The following is a 19,860-nucleotide window of genomic DNA, read 5'->3' on the forward strand; positions in this document are numbered from 1 at the left end:
TCACAATTGGTCTAGGGATGCTGCGCGAGAGCTCTGTCACCCGAGCCGCCGCCGCCGCGCGCTGACCAAGACTCGCGCATCTCAAACAAAATATTCTCCTATACACTCCAAAACAAACGGACTGACACCGTCTACAGCGATACAATATACCCAAACCCCGGCGCTGAATCGCGGTCACCGAAAAAGATCCATCGAAACAATGTTCTTTTGAACTGTCTTTTTGTTTTGAGTGTGAATCTTGGTTTGTTTATCTTTGCGTAGTTTGTCGGGCAATGGTTGCGAGGATCTTTTTGGAGAGGGCACTGCGCGTGTGCGTGTGGGCTCAATAAACACACAGACGTCTCAAGTGTCTGATGCGCGCTAATGAATAGACTTCACTGAATGGATTTTTATATTTAGAGCTTTAATGCGCTCCTTCTCCCAACGGGAAATAGTTGACAGCGAGGCTGAAACGGACAATCTCTGCGACCTCGCAGCATGGCATTTTTATGACATTTAAAGCGATAAGAAACACTCGGACAGGAGACGCTGGCCAGTTTTTATGTGCTTTCCAACGGTTTTCGGTGCGCTAACGCGGTGTAAACTCCAGCCGGTGACAAAATGATTGTTGGCGGGGCAGTTCAGCAGAACGGGATCTTCTCTTCTCCTCAGCACCTCTCACAGTCGCCACACATGGACCCGGATCTCTCCGATTCCCGAAAGCGACCCCTTGAAACACCGACTGAGGCGGGCAGCACCAAGCGCTCCAACACCGGAGGTAAAATCTGGCAGCGCTCGGGCCTGCTGCTCCAAATAAGTCGAGTCAAACTAGACTCCTGTGAGCGCGAGTCGCGTGCCTACGCGTGCTTATCTAAAATATCTGCTCTCTAACTCTGCGGGGGTTCAGAAGGTTGGGTCTGAGAGATTTGTCCATCGAATTATTTATTTATTTTAGTTTATAAAGTGGCAGTTTTAAGCACCTGTAAAATGAAATGCTACAGCAGCGCTACAGTTAATTAAAACTACAATTAAAACGGGTCGCATGTGTCCAGCCTGACCCTGTATGACCCGGTGGGGTGATGTGCAGTGTGGTGGTGGCCGTCCCTCTGGGACTCGAGCTAAATTGAGCAGAAAATGAATGAAAGGGAGAAAGCACACATGCTGCTGTAGTTTAATCCCTATTCATATGCAGTAACAAGACTCCAGTGCAAACAAAAGATTGAATTCCCCTCTATAGCGTCGTGTGGAGCTTTTAATACATATCCAAAAGAGCACTAGGGTCCGTCTTGATTTAGAAAAAAAGTTTCCTTAAGGGTGTTTCTGGTAATATAAATCACTTTCTGCTTAAAACAAACCCGCTTTTAATTTTATTTATATAGTCTTTTAAAATTGAACCATAGCCTATATCTTCGGACTGTGGTCTGAGTCATCGACTTAATATAATTGCTGAGAAGGTCAGGTTATAAAGCTATGTTCTGGAGCGCCCGTTTTACCGTGTGCGTATTTTGATCTTTTGAATTGGAGCGAAGCGGATAGTAACATTTCTGTGAGTGTGCTCACGGGGCGGTAGTGCCCGCTGTGGAGCTCCGCTGCAGCTGTCCAGCGACTGTTTTATCACCCTGCACACTGCCCTGCGCGTTTGATAGCTTATGCACAGTTTATGTTGTTCATTGTTAAGAACTAATAAGAGGTGAGCCGGATATGTTAGCCTATATAGGATTGGTTTTTAGGGTTGTATTTCGTCAAAACAATCTGTTGCATTTAATTCGTTGAGGCCTCGACTTCTAAACATTTTTTTTTACAGACAATTGAACTAAACCAGTTTTATTAATTAGCAGGTTAACTAATTAGTACTTGCTGTTTTTGTAGATAATTGCAAATAATTGTAAATAAATGCATTGATATTTTGACTCGGACAGTGCAATATGCTTTGTATTTAATTAATTGGTACAATTAACATTTTTCATAAAAGTAGTACAGTAGTACAAGTAGAAGCAGTAGTATTATGCTAAATAGTGTGACAAGTTGCAGGCATATAATAATAATATTTAAAAAAATCATACAAATCCTGTAAGGACTGTATAGTGTCTTAGCTTTTTAGTTCATTATTAGTAACCATTAATAAACCTATACTAGCTAGCTGAAGTCCTGTTATGCACTGTAAAAATATTTGGTGAATTGCTGACTTACATCAAAATAAATAAAATAAAATCAGTGAAGAGCTTACAACCTGCAGTGATACATTAATTGCATTATTAAGCTACTTTGAATTTAACCACTAATGATGCAATAAATTAAGCTTTAAAAACTCTTATTTGATTTTGAAATTGAGTAGAAATTACAGAAAAGATTGCTACAATTTAAATGGAGGGAAGGGAAGAGGTTGTTATAGTGATAAACATTTTTACTAGATTGTATGACAGCTTTTTTCAAAGCATGTAATTAAGCATAGTTTAGAGATTAGTCTTTTATTTAGTCAGTAAGTTATTTATTTTTGTTCATTAGCAGTTCAGACAATCATTTATTCTGTTCACCTATCTAGCTTTGTTAATTAAGACATAATCCTATCAATGAATGAACCCTTCCCCCTTGCATGACCTTTGGCCTGAAGCGAACGACAAAAAGAACGGTCAGTGATGGAGATCCTTTTATACCCTCCCTTTTGTAAACAGTCATTGATTGCTGATGCTAATTTCACCAGTGCACACACAGTTAGTTACTTAGCATGTGTCTCTGTGTGTGTGGCCTCTTACCAGTCGCAATTGAAATGGCATGTTAATGTTGCTAATGGAGGTTTTGGCAGAGCTATTTATGTTGGTGTTTTTGTGTGGTTCTGTATTAGATCAAAAGGTGCGAGCGAGAGAGAGCGAAAGCGAGCAAGAGAAGGACACAGGTGCCCTTGCAGTGTGTGGTGACGTGAGTTGACTGTGAATTGGGCAGGTGGTGGAGAAAGGAGGGGCTAGAGAGAGAGAAAGAGAGGCTCATGTATTCTAGAATGTCCAGTGGATGTGTTGAACGTGATCGGTTTGCCTGAACAGAAGCATCCATACTTCTGTATACTGCATCTGAGACACCCAGCAGAGCACGTTAATATACCTAGTATTGGATATGTAGAGAATTTATCAAGCTCAGCTGAAAAAAGCTACTATGCAAATGAAGTATGACCCTGGGACGAAGCTCATAGCCCTCCCCCGGCACGTACACCCGCACACGCTGGTTGGGTATAGCGACTTTGGATTTATAGGCAGTAATTTCGTTGGCCGGCCCCTTGGCGCTCTGCGGCAGATCCTTTCTGCCATTTTCAAAAATCTCTCTCTGTTGTTGTGTTTTCAACATGGCCGTCCAAGGAGCCCACCGCCTCCCCGCTTTCGCGCTATACCTCCTCTCCGTTCACACAAGGTCACTCCCTCGCACTTTCTTTCACTTATTCTCTTTCGTTTTCTTTTTTCTCCCTCTGCAGCCTCCCTCCATCCTACCTTTTCATATTTCACCCAAACGTGAGCGAGGCGCTACGTCTTTTATAGTGCTGCGTCAAAGTGGCGAGGGGGGGGACGACGAGAAAGAAAGCCTTGGTGTGTATGTGCGAGCGTGTGTGTGTGTGTGTGTATATATGACGCTGGGGAGGGGTGCGGGGTGATTGGACACGCTAGGTGCCTCTCTGTAGAATGCAGCACAGGGCTGGAGCTCTTGCTGAATATGGATGAGAAGGAAAGCAGAGGGTGATGCAGTAGGAAGATTCCCCCCGTCAGTCTGCCTCTGCCTGAACAATACCAAGCCTCTCTGCTTCAAACACTCACTCACACACATACACAAACACACTCACACACGGCAATTGCATTGCCATCACACACAATCAGAGAAAGAGAGAGAGGGAAACTGAGGGAGAGAGAGCAAGAGAGAGAGAGACGGGGGCTGACTGCGGGTATGGAGGGGAGGATGCGCTGACGTTGTCCCCCTCTCGGATACGAACCTGGGGAAAAAGGTTGACTGGCCACATTCCTTGACGGCGGCAGATCTCCTATGATCAGCCTGAAGTCGGGCATCGCTCACCGGTCCAGCCTTTCGGCGTCCATGGCTATTTGAACCCCACCTCCAGTACGGTACAGCAGAATGGGTAAGAGATTCCGTCCCCTTTTGTTGACTTGTTGAATGCGCGTGTGGACGAGTTGACCATTTTGCTTTGCGTCTCTCCTTCTTTTGCCCTTTCTTTTCCCATCCACCGTTGGCGTCTCTTCATTCATTCTGTGAGGAGAAGCTTGCTTGTCCTTGCAGTGTGCCTAGGACAGGCCCTCCTTTTCACATGCAGAGTATGTGTGTGTGTGTGGCATGGGGGTGGGGGGTTTTAACAATACAATCCCACTTGACCCGCTCCCTCTGTGTGTTTGCATGACACTCTGTTCACACTCTATGTGCTGTCTGTAATCATAGGTTTGAGCCCATAACTGTCTGACTGCGTTAGCGGCTGTGTAAGTATGGCTTACTGGCAAACATCAGCAACAGATTGTATTATTTACTCAGACACTCACTGCTGAAAACCTGTTACACCAGCTTTCCTTACATCATCGCCGCAAGCAGGAGCGCATGGGTGAGGAGCGCTCCCAAAGTGCCCGCCATTCTCAAATCACTGCTGCATGAGAATGTGCCCTAGGTTCTCCTTTTAACAACAGGTAAGCGGCAGCCGACCTTCTCGTTGGATCTTTGCGCCTTCAGGAATGTCATATTTCCGAGTCGTCTTGGAAATAATTGTGAGGCGGCCGTGATGGAAAGAGTGAAGTTTTCATTCCCCCTGATCGGCCAAGGTCAAACGGTCCCCACGTCGCCACTCTGTAAAAAACGACTGCCGGAGGTTCACTTTTCTGTGACGCTGTGGTGCGCTGGTGTGCCGTACTTCACTGATTGCAAGAGCCCTAATTGCCCTTTCTCTTTCTTTTCCGTTCTTATAATCTCGCTCACTCTTTCCTTATCTCCCCTCTGGCTGCACTCTTCAAAAACCTCCATCATGGATTCCTGAGCGTGTGTCCACTGCGTCCTGTCCTCTTCCTCCGTTCGCTGCAAACTGTCCTCATTAAACAGTCCCTCTAACAGTGTCTGCATTCATTCCATTCACACTCGCACCCTCCCCTTTAACAGACCGGTCATTGATAAGATCGGGATCTGCCCAGCTGTGTGTTTGCTCGGCTACAGAGAGCATCATGGACTAGAATCCTATCATTACCTGTCAGTCGTGTGTGTGTGTGTGTGTGTGTGTGGCATGGAGAGTTGAGTCGGGTGAGGCAATGATGTAATGCATATCCCACTGCGCACCTGGAGCGCTGCAGAGGACAGGTACAGATTGAACTGCTCTGCAAGGCTCCGTCCAGATATCAGTTGTATCCACTAACCTCTCTCCAGGGCCCTACAAAGGGAGCTAGTGTCCTTGTGTTAGTGTTTGTGTATGACGTAGTCACAAGATGAAGTATTTGTCATACGCTGCGCGTTTTATCGAGAAACCCTGAGGTCAGTACCAGTGCAGAGAATAATAAATCTCACACCTTCTGACATTTGCACATATTCATTTAACAAATAATTTTTTTAGAGTGACTGAGCACAGAGCAAAGCCAGTCAGTCAGGGAGAGAGAAAAGATAGGGATGAACAAAAGAATAGCAGTGCTGCAGATAACAGCTTTAGATCTGTATAACAGAGATGGGAATACAGTTTTTATTCCCCCTTTTCCACAGTTTCATGCATTGCTTTAGGAATGTATGGAAACGAGAGTGATTGGGTCGCTCTGTGTTTTTCTCGAATTGTCTTTTCAATTTAAATTCTGCTCGAGTATCTTTCTAACTGTGCATTGCACGATCAGCTGCGCTTAAGCGAGTTATACTGCGTGTGAGCTTGCTTCTTTCTTTCCTTCTTTTTTCTCTCCTCTTTCTTCCCTGTTTTCTGTGTTCCTGTTAGACTAGATAATGTATTACAACTGAAGCTAATGTTCTCTTTGATCCTGGTGCCATCTAGTAACTGGCCCTCCCACTCTTGGCTTGATTGTATATGCCTGGGCTAACAATTATGTTTTTCTAGATTTCCGCGATTTTCTGGTATTAATGATTTTGTCTGGATAGGACAATTGATCACATATTGACCGTATTGGTCTTCCAATTGTGAGAGTGTGTGCTGCATTTCTGGAGGAACTGCACACATCACTCACTACAAAGATTCACGCCAGCATTAGTGTATAGGTGAAAACGGTGACACATACACCATGTAGTGGTCTTTGGTGTTATTTAGAATGTATCAAACATTCCCACAGGAGAGTCAATCAGAGTTGCTTAGAGACCATAATATTTTCACCTTCTCCTGCTGCCCCTCCCCTCTCCTCTTCTCCTCATCTGTCCTCTCCCCCCTAGTTGCTGTTTTCCTCTACCACTCTCTGGAACAGTCTTTTTCTTTAGATCGAATATTTCTTTCTTCCTTTTTAATGAATCGTTCTCATCCCTGCTTCTACTTCTATATTTTTCTCGTCCTTTACATGCTTTCTATTTATTATTAGTGTGTTTGCGCTTATCCTGCAGTCTCTCTCTCTCTCTCCTTGTATCTCTTACTCTCTCTCCTCCTCTCTGCAGTGGTAAAGGGTCAGCTGCTGGAGATTGGGGGCATTTGAGTCTGCGAAACCCATCTTATCTCTTGGATTTACTACAGTCTCTGAAAAACACATTTTTAGTACACAAGCACAATGTACTTTTGTACCTACTTCCATTTTGTCACATAAAGCGCTAATGTACTGAAAATAAGAAATGGCATCTTAGCTGCAAATCAAATTAAAACAGTTATTGATAGGATGTCACGATGGAATATATTTGCATGTTTAGTGGTGAGGGATTTTGACGACTCTCATGCAAAAAAAAATGTTTTTGAGGGGTTGTAATCACCTGATTCTTCACTTGCTTTATCAGTGGACTCTGGGCCATATGTTGTGCTTAGGATGTGTAATATTGTGGTTGGAGAGGGAAGCCTCGTCCCCCCTGGGAACCTCGGAGTGACTTGCATGCTGTTGGCTGGGTTCTTCAGGACAAATCTGAGGATTTAGCATCCATATGCTCCTGCCTGAACAGCCTTCCAGGCAATTACCCACAAGCCCACGTCCTCAGTATAGTGCAGCGCTAGAGACTGCCTACACACCACCCGCGACACACTCTCACTTAAACCTCAACTTCTGACTGTGACACTGAACCTCCATGCTGAGCATCTGAGCGGATTATCGGGTGGCCGACCATTTGTGTGTGAGAGAGAGAAAGATGGCGAAGAAGATAGTGAAGGACACACAACACAGAGATAGTTTGGTTAAATTTAGACCTCTACCAACCCAAAGCAGGTCACTTTAACTCTGCATGGGGAAAAAGTGGGACACAGGCAGAATCAGTGGAACTCATCAGGGAGAGAAATAGAGTGAGAAAAAATTAAGAAAGAAATATAGTGAAATGAAAAAGGCAAGGAAGTGAACAAAAGAACCAGACAGTACTTTTCATGTTTAGTTTGTTGATTGTTTCAAAAGGAGGAGCCGTAGTGAAGTAATGATTGTGCACTCTGGTTGGCTTTAGGTTTTCAAACTGTTACATAATCTTACTACGGTTTTACAGAAATGTGTTACACATCCCAAAAATCCTCTGAATTAAACATGACTGCAGATTGCACAGAAACATAAAGGAATATTCAATTATATTTAAACAGTATTATGGTTGTACCTTATTTTGTATGTACAATGTACTTACCCTAAGAGATGAATGGGTAAAATAAGGGTAACTACATGGTTTGAGATCAGGATTAGTTGTAGGTTCAGGGTTAGTACGTAGTTATTACCCAGTTATTTGAATCCTATAATAAGTACATAGTATGTACAAGTGAAACAGCACTGTAAAATAAATGTATAATTATTAACTGCTATATACAGTGAATGTACACCTCAGACCTTTCTGTGACGCTGTTACTTCTTCCAATGGAAATAGACCATATGACATAAGCCTGATTTCTAAAAAAAAATATTTGAACTGTGATGCTTTTATCTCTAACTTTGTGTTTGTTTGTTTTTTTGTGTGTAAATGCAGAGGAGGGTGAATATTTCCTGAAGGTGTTGATTCCCAGCTATGCCGCTGGTTCAATCATCGGTAAAGGGGGGCAAACCATCGTCCAGCTTCAGAAAGAGACTGGAGCCACCATCAAACTCTCCAAATCTAAAGACTTCTACCCAGGTATGAATCAAATATCTATCTGGCTTAAATAAAGATGAACATTACTTATTTCAGAGCTTAGCACAGATTGCTTTTTGTTTTGTTTTAATTGAAACAGTTCACTTTACCTCATCTATTTATAATTTATGTTATTAGATCTGTGTTATAAATCCTCACAGTTAAATCATTTTATTTACTGTGCAACAGATGGCAGAGCTAATGGTGCCATGCATAAATCTCTTTCACACTAAACACTCTTGAAAAAAAGATCATTCAAAGTATCAGTAACAATTTTATACTGGATTTTTAGAGATTAAAAAAATGTTTGAGGTTGTTTTGTGACATTATTTTTGGTCATAACTGGAGTCTTTATTTTTAGTAATGAGGGATGAGTTTTACATTTGCATTTTTTATGCAATCTTCAATTCCACTGATAAACTTTTATTAACACCCGTATATTTTTGCAAGCTGAAAAGCTAGAATATGTTTTCTGAATATTATGCAGAAGGTCTGACAGAGAGCTACACCATGGTAGATTAATGTGAACGAGTCCTTTTACAGGTGTTGGCCTGTTCGTGTCATTGACTATAGTATCTTTTCCACCATGTGCCATTAAGAAGCTGCTTTGTTGTAACGTGAAAAATAAAATCGGCAGAGAATGACAGTAGAAAATGTGCCCATAGGGAGAGAAAATATGTGAGAAAGAGAGAGAGAAAGTGTGTGTGTCACAACTGTGAAGCGTAAAGCTGAATATTATGAGCATAATTTGTCTGTGAATAGTTATGTTTTCATTCATTAAACACACCCGTTACAACTAAAACTATCCTAGACCACCTGTTCTGTCGTTCACCCTTACTTATCCTACTAACACATACAAACACACATTCTCGCTTGTCTTCTCATTTGCTTGTGCAGTTTTATTGTCCTGCAAACTCACCTTCCACCATTCCATCATTTTTTTTTATATTTTACAGATTTCAATGAATCTAACCATTCTTTTTCAGTGCGTTTATCATTAGAGCACAACGTCATCGTAGCACACAAAGTTATATATACAACCAGGGTTGTGCTCTATTCAGAATTGAGAATACCTTCAAGCTCCATTTTAGTTCCTGAATTTGAAATGAATCCTAAATTTGAATCGATGTGTAATTCAGCTAACAGGATGCAAAATTGCCATTTTACTTTCAATTGATTTTTAATTAAACGGTTCTACAAGAAAATCCATATAACTAATATAACTCTTATAAATCTGATAAAAAAAGCAAAGTTTGCATGTTGCCTTGACAAAGCTTTTTTTTTTTTGACCTTAATTATTAATTTTTCATTTTTCAAATTCAACTTCCTGTGTTTGCTTTGACCAGTTTAATTACATTAAAATTCCAACTCATAAATGGAAAGGAAGTTCAATCTTTGATTCTGAATTTTGCCAAACTCTTATTACAAGCAGTGCTGCTCTGGCACAAACACCAGCACATCTTCAATCATACTGGTCTCTGATAAAATAGCTTCTCTTCCAGACCTTATTTATCTTATGAGACATTGAAAGGGAAACATTTAAATTCTCTCTGGCTCGCAAGAGAGCTATAAAAAGAATTCACCTACAGCTGAGCTGTTTTACTCCAGCGGTTTCACCACACGCACTGTAGCCTGTCACACATGGAAATTATAATCAGTCTTTTCCTAAAACTCATTTAACTGCAGACGTTTACCACAAAACACACCTACTGAACAAGAGAAGGACTGAAATTAAAATAGCACACACACACTCTCTCTTCTGCGTACTTTATAAGAGCATATTTTATCCATAATCCTTTGACATCTTGAAAAGCAAATGTTGAAAATCTGGGAGAATTTGTTGCTTCAGTGTGTGTGCTGTGTTTCAGATATGAATAAGTGTGTGATATTCAATCTAGTGGTAACAACAAAAAGAAATCACAGCCGAGGAGCAAACACTTGGTCAAGTATGCATGTGTGCTGGAGCAAACACACACGTGCAGCTATATCTCTGCACTGTTGCCCGGAAACAAACACACACTACCAACAACCTACATGCCTTAGCTTCCCACAGCTCTCTCTTCAAATGAAATGGAAGATGGTCATGAAAATATATTTAGGACATCAAATGATATTTTCCACCACAAGACTAAACAAATCCTTACTTGAATTCACATTGACACAATACGCAGAAGACTTTGTAACAATAAATAATTTTAGACTTTGCTAGTCATGGTAAAACAGGTCCAGCCAAGCAGAGGTACTTTGGGTTCTCACAGTTACAGCAGTAAAGATAGTGATATGGCAAAGATTAGTACATAGTGTGTGTGTGTGTGTGTGTGTGTGTTCTGGACATTTATTTGGCATGTCCCGTGGGAGGGATGTGGATAGAGAGGACAGGTTCAGAATTCTGTGCATTCAGAATTAATTACATCATGCATACATTCATGCGTTCTGATAGATGGATTTATACAGAAAGGACAAATAGCTTCTTTGAAAATGTAATGTATGTTTCCATGACCTTAAATATATAGAGCATGGTGCTTACAGCTCCAAGGTCATGGGTTAAGCTTCCACCAAATTCATGAAATTATCAAATGTACACCTTGAATACAGCTTTAAGTTGCAAGTTGCTTTGGATAGAAAACCATATTTAGAAATGTAATTGATAATAAGAAGAAATGCTCACCAAATCAACATATAAGAATGATTTCTGAAGGATTGTGTGAAGTTCAAAGAGTGGAGTAATGGCTCCTGAAAATGTCAAATGTAACAGTTTTAACAATTTAAAATGTAACAATTTAAAGTATATTCAAATAGATATCAGTTGTTTTAAATTGTAATAATATTTTACAAAACTAAAAATTTTAGTCTATTTTTCATCAAATAAATGCAGCCTATGTGAGCATAATAGACTTCTTTCAAAAACATTGGAAAAGCATACAGACTCTAAACTTTGTTTGTAGGTAGTGTAATTACATACATACAGTATATGCTGATACATACATCATCTCATTTAATGTGTTTAGATATTTAGCATTTTTTTTATTTTGCGTGCAAACTCTATATGCTAACATTCTGTTTTTTTGTGTGTGTGTGTGCTTGGCCAGGTACGACAGAGCGTGTTTGTTTGATTCAAGGTACGGTGGAAGCTCTGAATGGAGTTCATAACTTCATTGCTGAAAAAGTTCGTGAGATGCCTCAAAGCAGTCAGAAGACCGAACCAGTCAGCATTCTCCAGCCACAGACTACTGTTAACCCTGACCGTGTTAAACAGGTTAGTTTGTGAGGTTGATCTACCACACCAAATCCAAACAGTTGTACCAGTTTTTAGTTATTAAATGTATGATGTAGAGTTAATCATATTAGACTTTGCAGTTTAAGAATTAAACATGCACATTAGTTGTTCAACTAAACTACAGCTTAGTTCATAGTATTGCAACAGTTTGATTAGTTAGCTTACGGAATGAGAGCACAGACAGTGAGTTCATTTACATGAATATAATTGAGTGTATAGTCAAGCTACAGTTTTCATCTGTACATGAGCATTTACATGACATTTTAAAAAGGTGAATTATTCCTTTAGTCTTACTGAAATCAATTTCTAAAGTGCATGTAAATCATCTATCTGACAGTGATAAGCAACACTGAAGACAGGCAAATATACCAGCCCAGAGGAGGCAGAGGGCAGGGCAGGCTGGTGGTCGTTCCCCAGGGAAAGAGTGGCTGAGAGGGGCAGCAAAGTGTTAGAGCAGTGGGTTATTTTTACCTGCATGATCCTTGCAGAATGAGAAACAGAGAGGGAGTGAGAGAGAGAGAGCAGCTGCAATGTAAGACTGGGGATCAACAAATGGCTGATATAAGCACTGACTTAAGAGCCAGACCTTACACAGACATACACGCACACACACACACACACACACTGTTATACACTATTAAACATATATAAACATACAGGGGTTTATATTGTAAAATATAAAATATACAACAATAATTTTTTTAATGTAGAATTGTGGACAGAAAACAAACATCTACATAACCAGCATAGACTTACTTGAGCTTATTGCAGTATCTATTTTTGGGGTTGTGTGCAGTCTCATGCATGTTATTCTGTTCCTCAATCAAAGTGACACTCCCCCTCCTCCACAGGCTAAACTGATCGTGCCCAACAGCACAGCAGGACTCATCATCGGTAAGGGTGGGGCAACAGTTAAGGCTGTGATGGAACAGTCAGGAGCATGGGTACAGCTTTCTCAGAAGCCTGAGGGCATCAATCTGCAGGAGCGTGTTGTGACAGTGAGCGGGGAGCCAGAGCAAAACCGCAAGGCCGTGGAGATCATTGTTCAGAAGATTCAGGAGGACCCACAGAGCAGCAGCTGTCTCAATATCAGTTACTCCAACATCACAGGCCCTGTGGCCAACTCCAACCCAACCGGATCCCCCTTCGCCAACTCTACAGAGGTGTTACCCAACGCCGCAGCGGCAGCTACAGCCTCCACGCTCCTTGGCCAGGTGGGTCTCGCGGGCATGGGTGGCTTCCCTTCCGCCATGTCAAGTCTTTCCGGTAATGATCTGCTTGCCATTACATCTGCTCTGAACACTCTAGCCAGTTATGGCTACAATACCAATACACTGGGGCTTGGCCTCAACCCGGCCGCTGCATCTGGGGTGCTTGCTGCTGTTGCAGCTAGCGCCAATCCAGCGGCTGCAGCTGCTGCCAATCTGCTTGCTACATACGCCAGTGAGGCCTCTGGAGGGGGCGGTCACCCTGTCGCACCTAGCTTAGGGGGCTTTTCACTGGGCTCCCTAGCGGCCGCCACAGGGGCATCTAACGGTTACCTGAATCCCTCATCCCCACTGGTGGCATCATCTCTGCTGGGCACAGATAAGCTAGCAGAAGGTGGGAAGGAAGTGGTGGAGATCGCTGTTCCAGAGAACTTGGTCGGCGCCATCTTAGGAAAAGGCGGCAAAACTCTCGTGGAGTATCAGGAGCTGACAGGTGCACGTATTCAGATCTCCAAAAAGGGAGAGTTCATTCCAGGCACACGCAATCGCAAGGTGACCATCACAGGGTCACCGGCAGCAACGCAGGCCGCCCAGTATCTTATCAGCCAGCGAATCACATACGAGCAAGGCGTCCGTGCCACCAACCCTCAGAAAGTGGGCTAGGGATGGACAGGAGTGGGGAGGGGAATGACGAAAGCGAAGGAAACCAGAGAGAATGAAAAGGTGACTGAATGAATGAAATCGAGGGAGAAATGGATGGGTTGGAGCGAGAAACATGTCCAAATATTTAAACAAAAAATAAGGACGATTACAAAACAAATGAAAAAAATCTGATGGAACTGTGGATAGATAATCTGTTTGGGGAGAAATGTGATATTTTGCGACTGAAATTCTGCTGTGTTTTTAAAGTTGTGTTACATTGTCCAGGTCCGAGTACCGTGCCCTGGGGCACTCAGAGGAGGAGGAGATCAAACCTCACTTCCTCTATCATAGCCAGGGTCTTTTGGATTCTATGTTAAATTTTTGGCTTGCATTGCAGAACCCTCACAGTTTAGTTCACACCTAATCCACACCCTGAGCAAGGAGATTGGAGTTCGAAGCAGTCCCCCTTTTGATATCAGTGAATTCAGTTTCCGAAACCATAGTGTAGGCCTGAAATGAAAAGAAAGATACCTATGAACCATTTCCATAGGTACTCTTGGTTTCTCCCCTTATTGTTTTAAACTGAGACTTAATATCGAACACCTGCTGAAAGATTTCAGTCTGCATTACATTACTAATATCTCTTTAATTCTCCATTATGGTCAATTCACAATCAGTCTCTTTTTAGATTTACTCAAACCTGCGATTCCAGGTTAACCTGAATGTAAAAGTACTTCCTGATATTTAAAAAAAAATGTAAATAGAGTATCAAATTGAGATGCTGTTGAGAGAAGACAACTAACCTTCAGACACAGACAGACAGAGACCGACATCATACATCAAAGTTCAGATACTCAGCATTAGAGAACTGGAATGTAATACACATACATACAAGTGCAGTTTAGTCACAGGATCCCACTTTGGTGCTATAAGAAAACACATTTGAAGAGATTTGTTGTCATATCTACTGATTTTAGTATTAATGGGAGAATTTCTGAGCCGTCATGAATTTTTGGGGGCATTTTGCGATTTACTCACAAAAGCAAGTGGATATTCAAAAGATCCCACCAGAGCTAAGACACAACAGTAAGATATTAAAAGCTGTCTGTTTTGTCTCATTGACTTTTAACTCTTACTACAGAAAATCTTTGGACACTCTACCAAGGAATTAAAGTCCTTAGAATCCTGAACTTGAAAAATAATTGGACCTGTTTAGACAGATGTACCTCTAACTTCTCCTCTTCCTCTGAATGGAGGAGCCAGGCAATGTCTGTGCCTGTTTTGTTTGAAAGGAGCTCAGGTTGTCATACCTCATGTTTGTGAAGAAGGAGAAAGATTTCCAGTTTGTATGCAGTGCAGCAAAGTCTTTGGTGCATTACAGATGCCACCTCGTTCACGTCACAGTTAATCCCTGTTTGCGTCAGACTGGCAGCAGAGGTGCGCTTGAGGTAGTGAACGAGAGACTAAAACGACACAGCTTTTGTAACCTGTCTGAAGTCATTCGATGTGGCCGGGGGATGCTACTGTAATGACTGTCGACCTTCAGCCTTCTTCAGTAAAGCGGCGTCGCTGCGAGGCAGGCTAACCGATCATAATTCTGCTTCCTTTGAGAAACCAAACTCCAGGCCGTAGCGTCAGATACACAGCTCTGTTTGCCCAACGTTCTAAAGCATTGGCGGAGAGTTTCACGAGCCCTCAACATTTTCCACTGATCAACAGGTCATCAGTTTCACAGACTGCTGGTGATAGTTACTCATTAGTTAATTCCACAGTTGTACACTGCATCAAAACGTTTGCTGCTAACAGCATTTTCGGTCTTGCCAGCAATTGGCTCTTGCATGGAGAGTAAGCAAGAGCTCCCATACAGGGCGAGTGATCGTCTCTGAACCACACTGTGAATCCAGCGGCCTGACGCCATCGCAACTATGGAATGTACTGTACATATTTCACACCATCGAGAGCGTGTATTCTGAGACCCGGCATAACGGAATAAAGCAATGAAACCGAGCGAGCACAAGTACACGGGCCATGAGGCTCTGGTGTAGGAACGTCTACCTGTAGTTTACCTTCGCAAGACCAGAGGTCGCAGAGGGTCCGATTCCCCACCGGCGCCCAGGCCTGTCATTAATTAGCAGATCTCCATCTGAACCCTCGACTTCTATATATAACAACACTGCACAGCCCAATCTACTGCTGACCTACATACACACTCTAAAAGACATTCATCATCTCCCTCCAACTACAAACCCTCTAATCTACTCGCTAGAGAGGAAGCGGAAACGTAGAAAAAGGAGGGAAGAGAGAGAGAGATGGAGAGAGAAAGGGCGAGAGAGTAACCTATTTATATCCATTACATAATTGTGAGGAATATTACCATTTCCACATCTCTCATGATTGCTGTTTAAATACCGTTCAACATACCATTTAACATGCCATACGCTTAATGTACTCCTGAACTATTTACTATGTTTCAGTACCAGCCGTGAGACATCAGGTTCTCAGAGTATAAATTATTATTCAATACTGTTTGGAATCAAACTGTGTACCTGATTTCAGAAGCACAAGCACTTGGTGCAGCAATATGAGGGTAATATGATTACAGAGAAGGAGATGTCATTTATATTTGGAGAAAAACCGCTTGTTGACACTCATGACATTAGGATTAATTCTGTCTCTCACTTTCTCTGTGTCGTCTCTCTCTGTCTTTGCACTACCTCTTTTTCTTCCCTTTTGTCTTGCTCACTTTTCCAGCTTTCTGTTGTCTCTCCTTTCCACTTTCGCTTTCTTCCCCTCCAGGCTGCCGGTCGCCACGGATGTGTTGTGTGTGTGTGTGTGTGTTTATTGCAGGGGGTGTGTGTCTCCAGAGGGGCCGATGGGTATTCTGCCCTGTCGTGAACACCATACCTCTGGATTAATACGCCACATAGTCTAACATTAATACATTCGATCAGATTCTCGTGCTCTCTGCCTGATTGATTCAGTATTCTACCTTAAACTGGCTAGAACAGGGAATCTGTGCTCTGAGAGAACGTAGAGGTTTGTAAACCCAAGAACTCTGGGTAAGAAAAAACGAACAAACAAACGAACAAAAAAACAATAACCTATGGGAGATGGGTGTGAAAGCCACCTCAAACTCAAACGATGGCATGACTGTCGTTTGTGCTGTGTTCTCTCTCCTCTCTCTGAGAACTATCGAAGATTATTTCAGCATTTTTCCCTCATTTTTTTAAAAATGAAACTGTGTAATCCGTCGCGTCTCATGTTCTTTGTGTATTTTGGTGTAGTTCCTCTAGTTTGTGGTCTAAATGCAGTCTTGCGCTGTTGGTTTCAGTGTGTGATTATCCGTTATACTCGTGTGGATGATGAAAGTGCCAATCAAGCCTGGTTAAGATTAGCTTTGCGATTTGTTTGTGCATTAGATTTGCTCTCTTTGGAGTGCTGGTGTCCATATCTACGTCATTGATAATTTTAGATCGACTTAAAATGTAAAGAACTATTGGAAGCAATATTGTAGCATGTTGTCAAGTTTTGTGTTTTGTTATGTCTGTTGTATGAGCCTTTGGATTTACTACAAATTTTGAATGAATAGGTTTACATGTACTTTTTTGTAAAGTTTGAAAAAAAATTAAAAAATGCTGCTATTTGATAAGTGAAATATACAGAAATATTTTAGTTGAGGAAAAAAAAAACCGTCTGGTCTGTTGATTAGGATTGTGCTCGTTTTTCGACAGGGGTATAAACGAGGTGTATCAATATTAATTACATAGACGCAGTAATAATAGTCAACCTGTGCCAAACTAGACCTTCACAGCTTCTCGACATGTAGGTGTGTGATGAAACATTAGATATCGATAACTTATTTAGAAGCATTGAACAAGTGCCAATCAATCAATATCTTTTAGTTCCAATGAAAAGATAATCAGCGAAGGGAAAAAAAAAGACATAACGCAATGTTAGCATTGTTTTTTACCCCAGAGCTGCATAGACTAAGAGAAGAATTGTTTTCTGCATCTATATGGTTTTAATACACTCAGTAGAGGCATCCTGTGCATTCGTTTGACCTGTGGCTTCCGCACTGCTTTTAAGTCATATTGTCTCTGTAGGTCGGCATGGAGTAGGCATACACGTTATACGCATTCATAACACAGCCATTTATGAAAGTGTGTTTTGTGGATTTAGGTGTTATCTTTTTGCACGTCTCTATTGCATGATATCCAAGTGAATTCTTGAGGGGTGGGAAATCAAAACAGACAAACATGAAAAAAATGAAAAATAAACGACTTGCGTCGCTCCGAGACACACTCCTGCATGTGTCACGAACGGAGCGCTCTTTCTTTCTACCACTTCATTTGTGTTACTCTGGTTTGTACCGCTTCTGTTTTTCTCGGTCAGATAGGTGTGGTCTTCTAAAGGCCAGTACACATAGGCCTAAGAACTGCAGCGTAACCATGGGAACTGGAGTCAATCAGGAATTCATAAAAGCGAGAGGATTCCAGTTTACGACGGCGGAATGTGTACGTACGTGTGAGACTCCATCTCTCAGCCTCTACTTTCAGGGGGAAATACCCATGCATGGAAACGTCATTTTAAGTTCAGTTTATTTGGCTACGGTCGTGTTTATTCACATGAGGAGTTGCGCTCATCGGTTTCAGACTTCTCTAGTTTCTCAGCTTGATTCTCCTAACCCCACATGTAATTTATGAATGTATTTACATTTGCATAAACTGAAACAAAATGTTATTTCAATGTTAAATGTCTTTTAGGTGTGATGTTTACGGCGGAGGTTGTAAAGTTCATGTAGCTCGATCATATCTGTCAGTGTTAGGAAGGCCCAGAGCCACATTAGCACCCAAATTCATTTCTCTCTCTTCCTGTCTACTGATGCATCAAATGCACTTTACTGAGCATTAGGTCCCATCAAAAACACACACAGTGTAACCTACTGGATGCAAAACTGAACCAAGCAACCTGTTTTTAACAACTTTGACAGATATATTGTTGTTTTTCCTGTTGTTGTTTTAATTCTTTTCCTTTTTTGGTGTTTGTAAATGAGTTGTAATTTTTTTAAGGGTGTTTATTTTTGTATTTCTGTTCATTTTGGGGAGGAGAGGTCAGAAGGAGAGTGTGTGAAATCTGTCCTGCATTCCACTGTCTCTCCTACTACATTCCCTTCTGTGTGTGTGTGTGTGAGAGAGAGAGTGCGAGTGAGAACGTTTGCATGGGTGCGTGTTTGTGAGTGTCTAGATAATGACACGCAGAAACTCTTGTTACCATTGTAATTGCCAACTGTGTGAAGCTGAACTGCTTTGAAAGTGAAAGGTGTTATTTTTGATTTTCAAAACTGTACCTTCTGTTCAGTTTAGAGGAATGGAAAATAAATTGCAGAAACCTCTGAAAAGTTTGTCTTCTCAATTGATTCCAACATTTTCTGTCTGATAAGTAGACCAGTCAAGCAGCACATATATTCTGCCATCCAAATAAATAAAATTCATTGTTTTTTCATTAAAAAGTGAGTTATTTTATTCTAATATTTAAGGGGCTATTTGTAGGATTGAGAAAAACCCTTGTTATTAGTGACACTGGTGTAGCAACTTACTGCTTGAGCTCGCACTTGTGCAAGTACAAGAGAATGAAAGTGTTTCAGCCGATAAACCGTACACCAGTGTTGGGAAGGTTACTTTGAAAATGTAATATGGTAACAGATTACAAATTACCCTATTTAAAATGTATTAAGTAGTGTGGCTATTTCAATTACTTTATTAAAGTAATGTAACTGTTTACATTTGATTACATTTCTAAATTTCTACCAATTGTTTTCAACGGAAAAGCATTTACATAAACCCAAATAGGACATAAAACTGTTATCGGATAAGCATGTGTCCTATTCTGCGTTCTGAACTCCTGACACTGTTAGGCAGTAACTAGCTCCTAATAACTAGTTACAGTTGTAATATTACTTTTTGCAGTAGTATTGAAATTAGTTACTAATTCGATTTCACAGCTGTTATAAAACAGCTCGTTAAAAATGTCATGACTAGCACAGGCACATGAAGTCACCAGTGCAGCAGGCAAGCATGGAATATGGAAAAGCTTGCATCAATTTTGTTAGGAGAAAAGATCTGAACACCAATGTGTAAGTCGTGGCATTACGTTACTCTGGCATTACACGGCTTGCCCACCCACATCCCTCTGATCCTAATATATAATTAAAAATCTTTTTAGAAAATGATACATTTTCTTATGAATTTATGTGATTTATTTGGATAAAAATATATCGTGAAATATAATTGTATATGGGTAACAGAGAAATTATAGCTACAGTGAGCTCCAACCTACACAATTATGGCATTTGGACCAATCAGACATACATTTTTTTATTAGGTTTAACAAATCAATTATTTATTAGATAAGAAATAATCTCAGACCCCTCACCCAATAAACATACTGTATGCCAGCATGTCTGGGAATGTCCCCAGGCCCCTGCTTACCATGGCAACCAAGACACCTCAGCCAGACCAGATAAACTTTATATCT

General features: G+C 41.3%; 1 protein-coding gene across 2 annotated transcripts; it reads left to right on the plus strand.

The window, feature by feature from the left end:
• The first annotated feature begins 29 nt into the window (after positions 1 to 29).
• On the plus strand, positions 30 to 18,724 carry LOC113049561 (RNA-binding protein Nova-1-like). Of its 2 annotated transcripts, none has more exons than XM_026211996.1 (4): positions 30 to 757; positions 8,059 to 8,202; positions 11,289 to 11,455; positions 12,328 to 18,724. In XM_026211996.1, exons 1-4 carry the CDS (start codon positions 601 to 603, stop codon positions 13,345 to 13,347), a joined length of 1,488 nt encoding a protein of 495 aa, XP_026067781.1. In that variant the 5' UTR covers positions 30 to 600; the 3' UTR covers positions 13,348 to 18,724. The 2 variants fall into 2 exon arrangements, with proteins under 2 accessions (XP_026067781.1, XP_026067782.1); XM_026211997.1 differs by lacking the exon at positions 30 to 757 and adding an exon at positions 3,556 to 4,093.
• Positions 18,725 to 19,860: the final 1,136 nt, after the last annotated feature.

This window comes from Carassius auratus, chromosome 30, assembly GCF_003368295.1.
Source record: "Carassius auratus strain Wakin chromosome 30, ASM336829v1, whole genome shotgun sequence".
In the NCBI taxonomy this organism is placed as follows: Eukaryota; Metazoa; Chordata; class Actinopteri; order Cypriniformes; family Cyprinidae; genus Carassius; species Carassius auratus.

What these genes read in the sequence shown, in the direction of transcription:
- LOC113049561 (XM_026211996.1), top strand. Translation starts at nt 601, where the DNA reads ATGATTGTTGGCGGGGCAGTTCAGCAGAACGGGATCTTCTCTTCTCCT. An exon ending in CAAGCGCTCCAACACCGGAG is followed by an intron (nt 758 to 8,058) that starts GTAAAATCTGGC and finishes GTGTAAATGCAG; the next exon opens with AGGAGGGTGAATATTTCCTG. An exon ending in ATCTAAAGACTTCTACCCAG is followed by an intron (nt 8,203 to 11,288) that starts GTATGAATCAAA and finishes GTGCTTGGCCAG; the next exon opens with GTACGACAGAGCGTGTTTGT.